The following is a 13,511-nucleotide window of genomic DNA, read 5'->3' as shown; positions in this document are numbered from 1 at the left end:
ACTGCCTGTGGGGTCTCTTTATGCCTGAGATCCCTCACAGCAGGGCATTTTGTGGTTTAGAGTCTGTGTTCTTCCCAGCCCCAGTGCTGAAGGGAAGGTAGAAGCTGTTTTCTGAGGTTTCCAAGGTTGTTTATTCTTTCTTATCTAAAGAATTCTTTCTCTGAGTTACAGAGGTCTATCTAGCACGCTGGTCAAGGCACACTGTCCTGCCCTTGGGGCAGGACTTATCTTTTATACTATAAATTACATATCTAATGTTTACAATTACTTTCCAATACATAACACTGTCCAGTTTTCTCTCAAGCCAATCCAGTGGTGCCATCCTGGCCCAAAGATGGATGGCATGAAGAAGAAGACAGAAAAGACATACCGCACCCAAAATCCTCCATCTTAGCTTTAAGCCACCTAGTATAAACATTTATAAAAATTCACCTTTCTGCTTCCTAACAATCTCATTTATACTCTACTTATTTTTTGTGACTTGTAGTTCTTCCTGCAATGATGGTAATTTTTCCCAGTGGCTTAAATCCAGTCCACAGGGGTCCTGGGTACTGTGCCAAGCCCTCTGAGACCCCTCCCTCAGGGAAGCCAGGGGAACACCCTGGAATCCCACACCCACACACTTCCACTAGTATAAATGTAGCTTCTATGTTCTTTTAGGGCTTTTTTGTATGCATTGAGCTAAATTTAGCATTATTCATCTGCAAACTCAGGACAGTCTATTTCAATACAAAATCTATCTGGAAGTCAGCCTGTAATAAATTTGGTTACACAACAATAAATGTAATTGTATTTTAAGAGTTGTTGGATTAATTTTTTTTTTTTTAGAAAGGTTCCTATTTTGAGTATTTGTAGAAAAGTTATGTACAATGCTTCTGAGCTGTTATGACTGATATATTTAGACAAACCTCTGATTTATGGCTAGGTTTATAGCAGTGATCTGATAGGAAAAAATTGTAAAACTAATGGTTTCCTATGAGATGGAATAACATATAATACAATTAATGTAATATAAAAAACAGCCATCTAATCTCAATCAGCTGTTTCATTGTGACATTGGAGATAAACATCCACACTCCTCCAAGGACTTTTTCATACTAGAATTTTATTTTAGAACAGGAACTTTACTCTTAAAATATCATCCTTCTAAACCTCTTTTTTAATACATCTAAAAATATGATACTAGCTCTGGAAGCTGACATATATAAAAACTACTTTCATGAGCTTGTTGAAAGTGTAAAACAAAGACTTTTGATATCCAAATTCAATAGAAAAGAGTTTGAATATTTTAAAAATATTGATGAGAATTGCTTGAGAATGGTGTATGGACTCGGCTGTAAGAAAGTGCATATATAGCTGTATATATAGCATGTTACACAGACATGATAAGTAAAAATGGGTCCAAATTAAAAAGAAATAATAATGAAAATAATGTTCTATGAGGCACAGTAGGTTTGCCATTCAACAAATATAGACCCAGCATAATTTTTCAAAATCTTTTTCTTTTTTTTTCCACTCTAGCTGTGAATTTATCCTCAGTCTTTAGAGAACATATTCACAGCTAGCAATAACAATCAGCTGTGGATTAGTTTATAATTGAGACTTACCAGAAAAGTCATAGAGCTTAAACTACTACCTGGAGATGCATAAGAAAGGTAATTGCTAGCTGTAGGATTAAGTGTCTCCCCACAGGAGGGAACTTTAAAAGACTGAAATCAGAGTGTGCTCTTGTTGGAAAGAAGCTTGAAGCTAGAGGAATCATTTAATTTTATTTTTCAAAAGATCTTTTATAGGCTATTTTACATTTTTCCTGGCTGTGGTAGTTAAGTTACGGCTTCCCCCTTGACTCACATCACAAGCATGAAAACTAGAAAAAGAGAATAAAATAAAACAATGCAATCATGGATGACTAGAAAGAGGGAGTAAAACAGGGAATGTTGCATTAATTAAATTATTCAAAAACTCATCCGTTTTGCAAGTAACTAAGATGACACAGTAAGTGCACATTTTTTCCTTTAAAAAGGTTGCTTTTAAGAAAAAATATTTTTATTGAATTATCAATTTGGAGCATGTTTAGAAGAAAAAGACTAATTTATTTTTCATTATTTCAGTGAAAACTAATCCTGTTTTTTTTTTTTTTTCCCTTCCAAGTAATTTTCTGGATGTATTTCAGTTTGGCTTTCAGAACATGATTGCCTAAATATACTTAACTAAATGATTAATTAAAGGAGTTTTATTCCATGCAATTCTATATGAACTTTATTCAAGGTAGTGGAATGTAAACATTCCAAATTATGTGGAAGAAATGTCTTCAAATGGATTTTCTTTTTCTTCAGTTTACCTATTCATTCTTTTTCTTATTTTTATGAAATTATGATTGCTATGTACAAATATAATTTAAATAAATCTTCATAGTGTATTGATAATATGTATGGCCTTACTAAATTTTAGACTCATAGTACCCTTGATAAAAATTAACCAGGGATGTTAAGTGACCTGCATGAGTTTGTATATCCAAGTGATTAAAACAGAAGTTAAACCTTGTTCTCAGTCCTGTGTCTCAGTCTTTTTATCAGTTGCTGTCACTCCTGCCAGTTTATTCAACTTTCGCATTTCAGCAGCAGAATGCATAACCTGACTATCACAAAGGACAGAATTGAGGGAAAAAACCCAAATTTTTTGTGCTACTGTTAAGTTTCCAGTTTGAACTGTTCCTAGGGAAAACAAAGATGGGAGCATTTTGGTCCCAGGCTGTCACCCTGAGGTATGTGGGATTAGACTGTGCAAGTTACAGCCATGTCTTGATTTACTTCCTGCCACCACATGAGTCTGCCTGGTCCTTATGATTTCTCTTGAAAATAGGCAGAGTAAATTAAACACGATAGTAAAGAGGCACTTGTATTTCTACAGCTGTCTGCCAAGATGTTGCATGTGGGTCATGTTGTGAGCCCATGTGAGAGGTCAAGGCCTGCTGCTGCTTGTTGATGACAGCCTTGGCATGGTCCACATTGAACATCTGTAGCAAGGAGATGTGGAACAAACTCCTCTCTCTGTCCATACTACTCACACAGAGCAATGGCTGATTCACTCCGGATTGCAGCGTAAAAATCAACCACTATGCTTGCACTGCAGGTGGAATACACTGGAATTGAAACAGGCAGTGAACTCATCAGACCATATCAGTGCACATAGTTAGGAAATTTTCAAGTTACCAGAGGAAACCTGTTTTGGAACATTTATCCAATAGAAAAACAAGAACATAAAACCTGAACTATTTGAAAATAGAGTTCCATTCATGTAATTATTATGTAGTTGTCTGATGTAAGAGCGTACACTGATTGGGTTTTCCAGGAGGTCCTCTGTAGCCCTGTTTTCAGGAAGGTTCCATAAATGAGTATGTTTCATCTGATGTTTTGCCCTTTCCAAACACAGGGCCGTTCTCATATTTCTTGTATGCCAGGAACAGTTCGACGCTGGAACTATCCATCTCCTCTCTGCATTGGTATGGAAACTTGTTTTCAGTTTTCTGACCATCAGTCACAAGAAAATCCTGACCTTGTCATGCCCATTGTTCCTCAACTTAATTCTGCTTCAGTCAAAACTTTTTTGAGTCTCCATTTGTATCTATGAAATATGGTGGGAGGGGGAGGGGGGGAATTGTCTTTTTATGGTTAAATGCTATTTAAAAAATATTTGAGAGCAGCAAAGGATGAAACCCACATGTTTACAATTGCTTACTTTGTTCTGAATACTCTGATTTAATCAGGCTGAATCTTCATAAAGGAGAGGAAGTTAACAGATTCCTTTTGCAGTGTGCTTAGCTTGGAAAGCTTAGGAGCCAGGTGGCTCATGCAGGGCACCTAGGAGATTTCCTAAAGAAACAGGCAGCGGAGAGCAGCTCTGAAGCCCAAGCCTTCAGGGGTGGTGGGATGAAAAGGAGTTTTAGGGGCCCAGAAAAGGCTGGCACTTTTTGTCTAATAAAGCTGTTAAATGACGCTGAGTTGAAAATTAAAGCTAAAAAGCATTTTCCTTTCAAGTATACTTAGACCTTAGCCAAACAGATCTGAGTTTTCTGTGTGTAGAAAATAATCTTCTAAGGTATTTTTTATTGATTAGGCAAAATTTAAAATATGCTATATTTTTATATGCTTCTTTCAAGAATATGCATGAAGTGAGGAGTGAGAAGCATAGGTCCATCATAATGTACTGTCACTTTAGCTTTGAAATATATTCTTTAGTGAAAGCTTTTAATTTCAGTATTCAATCAGCAAAAGCTGTTCCTGTTAGTTTCAGATCTAAGAGGAATTCAAAATATTGAGATGATATTAAACAACACTAATGTGAAAAAATTTTAAAGATTCCTTGTCAAGTTGAGCCCACACATTATTTTGTATTGTCAACTTCTACAGAAGCAGTCACTTCTGATCGACATGAAAGCATTTTCAATCAGTTTTAGAAATGGAAAATGTATTCAAGGAGAGGTGTTTTGGGCTTTGGGCACTTTTGTTGTTTCTTTTCTTTTTATGGTAACCTTGTGTTTCACCTTGCATACTAAACATAGTTCCTTTTTGCAAACATTGAGCTCCTTGAATAATGAAATTGTGCTATCCTGGGAGCTAAAATACCCCTAAGAAAACAAACAAAAAAAACCCCTTAAAACATAACCCTCCCGCTTCCCTCTCCTCTAACACTTAAAATGTTGATTTTTATAGAATGCAAGCCAAAATCGGTAAAATTATTACAATATTACAAGTAATGCAGTATCACAATTGCATTATCAGATCATGTACCAATGTAATACCTGGCATGAAGACCCACAGGCCTTAATGATTCCTCAAATAATAAATATAAATTACAATATTCTAATTTGATTTCTTGAAGTTATTCTTACTTTATATTACTGTTCTAGCATGTGTGTAAACTCAGCCACTTTTTTGCAGTTTGCTTCACATATTTATAGCTTAGCTTTATGTCATCCTAAATGATGCAAGTGGGTTTCAATTTCCAAACATGAATTTGCTGAATAGAAGCATACCATTTGAAAGCAAAGAATTATTCTGTCATGCAGCAAGTCTATCCTCTTTCTGAATAAGACCAAAAACTGTGCTGGGGGGCGTTAGTGTTTGCTTGTTTGTTTTTAAATTCAACTATATTTTTGATTATATTGAGGAATAGATTTGTTGCTGCATCATGATTTGGGATCATAATTCAGTTTATTTCCAGATTTCTTCCTCTGATTGCTAAACATATTTCAACATAGCACCTGACGTTTTTAACAGTAATTGCCAAGCTGAGACAATGTGCTGCCTGGCCTATATGTGCAACTCCACATTTCTAGTTATACTATGGTGAACATATCATATATCTTAAGTAAAGATTTTGCTCTAAATTGAATCTTTTTGTTTTGTTTTGTTTTATCTCCTTCATGAGGAGTGCTGTGATTATGATAAACTTCACTGCTTCTGGTCATGGGAACAATATGAAAAGTCTGTTTTGAATTAAGCATATGTCAAATGCTAGGAAATGATATTAATAAAAGATACAGTGATTTTCTTCTTGTTTTTAATAGCTAAATGTGGTGGAACACTGACAAACATGGCTGGAGTGATCCTGAGCCCAGGTTTTCCTGGAAATTACCCTAGTAACTTAGATTGTACATGGAAAATTTTATTGCCTATTGGATATGGTAAGTAAACTTATATTGGAGGAGCAATTATTTGTAATCATCGGATTAAAATATATATTTTATATATTTATATAAATTAAAATGATATTATTATAAATATTTTACTTCCAATATGAAGTAGGTTTTATCCAGTGAATGTATTATACATAATAATGTATGTACATATATACTTACATAATTTTTTGCTATATTTGAAATAAAAATGGTTGGCAATTTTAAAATGTGTCTTTGCTAGAGCAACTTGTTATTGTCAGCCTGTCTCAGAAACTCATTTCAAAGCAAATGAGTTCTGTGGCATGAAGATGTATCAGATGGAATAAATATTTTGACTTCTTAATTAACTAATAGTCTTTTGTTTTCCAAGTGACTTTTTCAATAGTATTTTATGTTCTATAAAAATAGAAAAAACCTTACTTCTAGAACTACAAATTTGGTTAAAAGCATTCTCAAACTGTATTCCAAATCCTAGATTACAGTTGCCAATTTAGAATCTTTCTAGATTTGCATTAAAACTATTGTCATACAAAAATATCTTCACAAATAAGTGAATATAACTATGTTGAAAAGGTAATCATAGATAATAGGGAATCTGTAAGTTCATGTATGAAACACAGTCTTCTATCATTATTAGAGCTGAAAGTGGAATAAGTTTTCTTGCTGGAAACTTCATGTCCCATACTGTAAATGTGTCAATGTGCCAATGCTCAACATGAAAATTGATTTTAAGAACTCGTTACTAAATTTACTATTCTTATCTAAGGAAGTTAGTTTATTTTCCATGTTCTCCACTTGCATTCATAAGAGAGATTTTTGTAGTGGGCTGTACTTCTTTCACAGTATTTTACTAAGTTAATCTGTAGAAATACTTTGCTGCTGTTTAGAACACTGCCCTTTATCAGTGAACACCTGTTAAAAATGATCCATCATAATTATGGATAGCCTTTGTAGCCTTATAAATGTAGGAAAACCACAGACAGAACATCCTTTGCTAGTTTGGACATTCTCCAGCTACATTTGCAGGAAACATAAATGATAAGCAATGCCATCCTAATTAGATTATTACAATACTGCCTTTGAAAAATAGTCCTTCATATGTCTCAGAGTTGCTCTTTTCTTTAAGCTTTTCCATGTAGAAAATATTTCATTAATTAATTGCACAAGAGCATCTTGTATCCTGTTGTTATTTCTCTCACTTATCTGAAAGTCTCTGGTGGTGGTAATTCTATAAATAGAAAAGAGAATAGTTTTGTTTAGTAAGGGTTTTAATACATACAAGTGTTCATAGTACTGATCTATCATTGCCCTCAAAATAATACAAATGATGTTTTTTACCACCAAGTTCCTACACTAATATTTTTCCCCAAGTATTTGTTAAATAATCCACATATAAAATCTTCATATCAGGTTTAAAAACTGTAATTGATGTGACCTTTTACAAAGTACTTCTACTTGCATATTATTTTAATTAGAAGTATAAGCTTGTGTACTGAAAAGCTGTTTGTTTATATACATTCTATTGTATCAAAACAACTGTGTGCTTAAACAAAGTCTAACAATGAAATTGCAGGAGCTAAATGTGTCCCAAAATATAGTGCTCTCTTCATTACATGAAAATATATCAGTCATGTAAAAGAAGACATTACTAAAATCTAAATATTTCAAAATAGAAAAAATATATTTTCAAGTGAGTTGTGATTTCAAAATGATCTCGGGTAGCTGTTAATTAATTAATATTTGTAAAAACAATTACGTCAGCTTGGAATTTTCATTATTCAGAGTACATTCAAGTGAGAGAGGAAGTATTGTTGAAATTCAAGCAGGAAGTAATATAATTATTTATAGTTTGACCAGATAATGACTTATTTTCTGTAGTTAGCAGTTTTATCCTATGTAATTTTGTTTACTGTAGAAAAATTCGTCTTTGACATATCAAATTGACATTTTCAAATATTATAAACTTGGACTTAAGTCTTGAGGGGACACATACAGTGTGTTCTCTAATTGAAATTAGCATGTTTGAAACTACTTTTGGTAGGGTTTTTTCTTTTAATTACCTTTAAACCTACTTTTATACTTTTAAAACACAAAGCTTTTCTATACTGAATATATACAACTAAACATAGAAATTCCTTCTCAGAAATTAAATTAGAATGATTCAGTTTTAAAGGTACTCCATGGCTCATCAGAGAATATTTCATAACAGTAGATTACTTTCATTCAAATAGCTAAACAATTTTTGGGCTCTCTATAAATATTTCAAATTTGATTATCTGCTTGTCACTTTCACAATTTAGGTATAACATTAAGTGGCTGCTCAAATCTTTTCCATTTTGTGGTGCTGAGATCCAGTCTCTGTTGGGAATCACTAGCTGCTGATACTGAAGTCAGGATGTTTCCAGCTTGCTTGGTGTCCTAGATCATCTCAAAGCCAGAGGGCATTGTAAAATTAGTGATTTCATTCAAGCCAGACTAGCCAAATCAAATATCATACCGAGATGGCTGATATTATAACTCTGATATATTCAGGGTGTACCTCTTTACTGATAGCACTGTATTAAGTGTTTTTATTCAGCAACTGAAATACTTGTTTCCGTACCTCCCACTTTGCACAGGTCAGAGAAGGTACTGGAACTAAAAAATCCCATATTTTTGCATATAAACTATTTGTGAAAAACTATTTTATAAATAAACTGGGTTCTATAAATAACCTGGGTTCTATAAAACCCAGTTTATTTGGTAGCTTATTTAATTTCTCGTGGAAAAAAATATCTTTTTTATACCATTGATTCAATTTTAAACCACAGAGGTGAAAAAATCAGCTATAAAAAAGACTGAGAGAATTACACTGGTAACTATAACCCTGATAATTAATCTATAATGCTCCCTCCTGGGATGAAGAATATATGTTTACAGCTAAGTAAGGATGTCAAGCAGAGTTCAGTATTGACTATTTCACACTGGTTTGTTGACTCATTTATTAATTCTGTTTTATTCTATTACAGTTGGTTCTTCATAGTCTACCAGAGCAAAGTTAGGCCCAAAAAGTGCAGTTTCAAGTTACTTGGTACTAGGCTTCCAAACCAGGGATTCACCCCTCATTTGTCTTTCGATATAATACATATTATTTAAGATTGGATTTCAGGTCCTTACTCCACAGGAAGTAGTGCCAGAACTCCAAAACAGCTCTTCCCATGAGATTATGCTTATAATTCCAACTGTTCAGCATGTTTTGAATGTTATGCTTGTTCAAGCACCTGATTCCTGGAGAGGGTTTGTGGTAAATTCTCTGAATTCCCTGTCACCATTCTGGAGTTCAGTGCATCTTATAGGGCTGCATGTAGGGTAAAACAGCTCCAGAGACACAATGGTCCAGAGACACAAGTCTAGAAGGAAAAAGAGACAAATATAGGTGACTTGGGGCAGGAAAAAGGAGGTAGAGTAGATAGTGGAACTAGGTAAACTTCTGCCTCAGAAAGGTCACTCTGTTAGTAACATTCCTGGGTTCCTAGCTGATCCTGAGCCTCTGTGAGAGGCCTTGGCCCAGCTACTGGGATGCACTTGGAATGGCAGAGTCCTGGCCACACCATGATGGCACAGCAGGATTTGTGATTTGCCCCTCCCTTGAGTCTTTCTGTTGATTGGTTTAGGAATATGGAAAATCCCTGGTATAGACTTTATGGCATACTTTCATTTGTCTCCTCATGTGCTGTTATGATATTTATCAGTAACCAAGAAAATCAGAAACTCCAACTCTTGTAATACTTAGCTGCTATTTCTTTAACTTAATCATCCCACTTTGAATAGTGACTAAAAGATAAACATAGTGCCTGTAGCAACTATAATAATTATATTATTATTTACATGCTTTACTATTAGGCAACATGAGTTACAATTTTTTTCTTCCTTTTTCAATGCTACAGGTGCACACATTCAGTTTCTGAATTTCTCCACTGAAGCAAATCATGATTTCCTTGAAATTCAGAATGGGCCTCACCACACCAGTTCTATGATTGGCCAGTTTAGTGGAGTGGAACTCCCATCACCCTTGCTAAGTACTACTCATGAAACACTTGTCCATTTTTATAGTGATCATTCAGAAAACAGGCAAGGATTTAAGTTGACATACCAAGGTAAGTATGAACTACTACAATGATCTTTATGGTTAGAGAGGAAAAATAAAATTTTAATTGTTTATTATTATTTGAGAAAACATGTTTGGTATATATTATATAACATTTTAAAATCTGTAGATTTTTTTAATAAATAGGTTGGAATTTTTAAAATTGAAATTATATTGAGTCAGAGTCTTTTTTCTATTGATGTAAAAGCCTGAGAAGGAGGTGATGTTCTTTGCCAAAGGTCACATAGGGGATAACCCTTTCCATTCCATTCACTTGTATTCATACTACTAATAGTCACTGTCTTGTTTTTCCATTTATATAAAAAGTGCAATGTACGCAATAATGCAATGGTAAAATTTATTTTAAATATTCAGGTGAAAAGTTTTATAATTTCCTATGTTACGTATTTGCAATCTAGACTCCTGTGAAAATTACCAGGAAATGAAAAAACACCAGTTAATACATCCTGTATCAATTTTCTAACACATATAATCAGTATTTGAAAACGTGAACTTTTTGTTGTCCTGTACTGTTGGCTTTTCTCTTCATCTTCATTGTTTGTTTGCTTGTTTGTTTTCCCATTAGTGACAACAAAACATCATTAGTTTGTGCATATTTCTGAACTGCTGAAAGTCTCACTACCAACATTTGAGCACCATAGGATCTGAACAGTTAAACAAAATGGAATGGCTGGTTTAATTTTCAGATATCTGTGAGAGAATTCATGCCACCTTATTCTAGGATCTTAATTTAATTATGTGTTGGGGGTTAACACCAGTGGACATTTAAACACCACAAAACTACTTACCTCCTTCCCACTCCAATGGGATGATGGAGGAGGAAAGGAATACTAAAAGCAAGAAAATTTGGATGCAAAGATAAAAATTATTGTTTAACAGGTGAAGGATAAGGCGAAGAAGAGAGAAAAAAAACAAAAGTGATGCAAAGGCAACCACTCACCACCTGATGCCCAGCCAAAGATGCCTAATACCTTTAGTCCTCTTTTCCCTTTTGTTGCTGAACATGACTTTATGTGGTATGGATGATCTCTTGTTAGTTCAGGTCATCTGCCTGGTCATGTCCTCACCCACCCTTATTGTACATTCCCAATTTATTTACTGGTAGAGCATAGTGAGAAACAGAGATGGCCTTGATGTTTTTCAGTAAAAGCCAAAACATTACTGTGTTATCAGTATTCTTGTAGCCACAAACCAAAGCCACAGCACCATATGAGCTTCTATGAAGACAGCAAATTCTGTGATTTCCAGACCCAGTATAGCATTTATTTGCATAGACACACACACATTTACAGTTAGGTCATGTCTCTGGGGGTCGGTAGACAGTGAGGAATATTCTGAGCACCTGAATTAGGCTGATGTTCATAAAGCATGCCCACAAGGAAATCATGACTCTCTGTCATCTGTAGAATTTTATTCTGTCACATAATTTTACAAGTATGGAATATTCTCACATCACAACTACCTAGTGTTAGTTTCCTTCTGAGCAGTCAAAAATAACAATGATTGTCAAGTGACAGAATGATAAATAAGTAAAATACAAAGCCATGTGATACATTTTCTAAATATTCTCCAGTACTCTTTGTTCTGTTCTATTTAGTGTGTTTTTCCTTGCAAAACAAGCTCTTTCTGACTAACACCATTTTCTGCCCTGAAACGAGTAGTTAAATCTTATGTTGTTTGTAGACTGTAAAACATGATCTTCTAGAGGCAGTGCTGTAGCTTACTCAACAAGTGCATAGTTTTATTATTCTTTTCTTCTACTCTTCCCTTTCTTACTTAGTCTAATAGAACTGTTTGGTTTGCTCTGGAATAAATGGAATTGTGATGAAGAGGGCATGATACAATAGGACCTGCTATTTTTTGGTCCATTCTAACCATCTCTTGTTAAAATCAGTTGCTTTTTAGATAAATTGCATACTTTCTACTTCTCCCACTTACAACTTGTCAGCTGTCAACAAACATATGATCACTGTCTCAATGACAGTGTAAAATTTTATCCTATTATGTAAACATAGGAAAAGCAATTCACTTAAACCAGAGAAATACTATGAAATATTACATTTTTGCATTGCATTACATGGGCCTTATCATAAAATATTTTTAAGTGATAAAGATTGTGTCAGTAGTATTCTCAAAATAAAAGAAAATGTCAAAAAAATATTATTCATTGAAATTCAGAAACTTGTAGTAGTATTTTCTAAGTATTTATAGAAAAAATCCAGAAAAAATTCTCAACAATAGTAATAATTTGATAAGACTTTTCATAGCTAAGTTATTAGTCTAATAATTATAATAGTAGAACAAAATTCCGAACCAAGGAAGAGATACAGTTAAATTAACTGATATTTGTGTAATTCTAATTTCAAATAAAAAATATAACTAGTATATATATATCTCATTTCACAAAAAGTGTAGTTATGGGTATATTTTCACTACCAAATGCATATACATTCATCCAGTTCTATGCTTCCCATAAGTGATAAGAAAAGAAATTTCTTTTGTAAAGACAACTCATGCAGTTCATTTTTATGTATTGCTCCTTACCTATAGAGACAATGTATATATGTGTGTGTCTACATATGCGTATATGTGTGTCTGTTAAAAAATTTATGGGTTTAAAACCTTTGAAATAACCTGACAACATAATTCAGTTTATTAAAAAGTCAAGTGCTGCTAAAAAGTATTTATGATTTATTGTTTGTTTCTTTTTTCTCCTAATGTGGAAAGTTGGTAACATGGCTGTGTTCAATTTTTAAGTAATTAGGATCTACCAGCTAAGCTCACACTATTGAATTTATAATTTCCTTATGTTCTGTTTTCTATCTGCTTTATTTTCTTCATTGTACAAAAAAAATATGGGACTTTTCATCTTTAAAAATTACTTGTCCTGCATGTGTTTATTGTTCTTCACAAAGGAGAAACTCTCTGTTGCCTCTGAGATCACAGATTGTACTAGCCATTTCTACAGAGAAGATCTAGCAATTCTATGATCATCATATATTATAACTTCATGCTATTGAGCCGAAATAACTTGATCCGCACAATTTAGAACATATAGGAAATTGTACACTGAATTAGATATCCATAATCTACAAACTTTGGAAAGTATTGTTTCAGTGTATTTCCTGTTCTTCTCTTTCTCTCTGAAGGAAAATGCCAGTATACAATTAAGCAATTTTATTGTCTGCTTTATTTTTTATCATGCAAAGTATATGTTAGTTTTGATAGCTGGCTTTTCTTTTCCTGGTCCAGATCTGCTGCCTTTGATATTTTTTTTTTTTCCTGATGAATTATCTCTGGATTTTCCTACTCTTTTTAATATTACATTTCTCAATTACTCTCTCTTCCTCCTAGACTATCTGAAGTTAGTGAAACTCGACTTAAAAAAATACTTCCTAATTACTGAAATGTTATTCTTTTCCTTCTCCTTTCTTCCCTATTAGAAGTGTCGTTTTCCTTTCAATAAATCAAATGCCATATAAGTCTTAGCCTGATTTGTTTGGATGACAGAATTTAGCATTGTTTTGTTGTCTGGCTGTCACCCTTCTGAGTATACCTTTGTTAGGCTATTTTGAAACCATTGGCCAATTTCAGTCAAATTTCAGAGTTCTGAAATAAAACCCTTGTGGAGAAGAAAGATGCAACGTTAGTCTATAGATACCAATTCAGTTCAGCTTGCTGGCT

The 13,511-nt window shown here is 33.7% G+C and overlaps 1 protein-coding gene across 1 annotated transcript in view; it reads left to right on the top strand.

Annotated features, from left to right (window-relative positions):
* Nucleotides 1-13,511, top strand: part of CSMD1 (CUB and Sushi multiple domains 1) — a 1,037,656-nt gene that overhangs the window by 904,433 nt on the left and 119,712 nt on the right. The window contains exons 39-41 of the mRNA XM_056488498.1: nt 3,433-3,502; nt 5,570-5,686; nt 9,607-9,816. Of these exons, the coding sequence (XP_056344473.1) occupies nt 3,433-3,502; nt 5,570-5,686; nt 9,607-9,816 (397 nt within the window). The remainder of the gene's footprint in view (nt 1-3,432; nt 3,503-5,569; nt 5,687-9,606; nt 9,817-13,511) is intronic.

This window comes from Oenanthe melanoleuca, chromosome 3 (assembly GCF_029582105.1).
Source record: "Oenanthe melanoleuca isolate GR-GAL-2019-014 chromosome 3, OMel1.0, whole genome shotgun sequence".
NCBI classification, from domain to species: domain Eukaryota; kingdom Metazoa; phylum Chordata; class Aves; order Passeriformes; family Muscicapidae; genus Oenanthe; species Oenanthe melanoleuca.
This window is presented reverse-complemented; position numbering and strand designations above follow the sequence as displayed.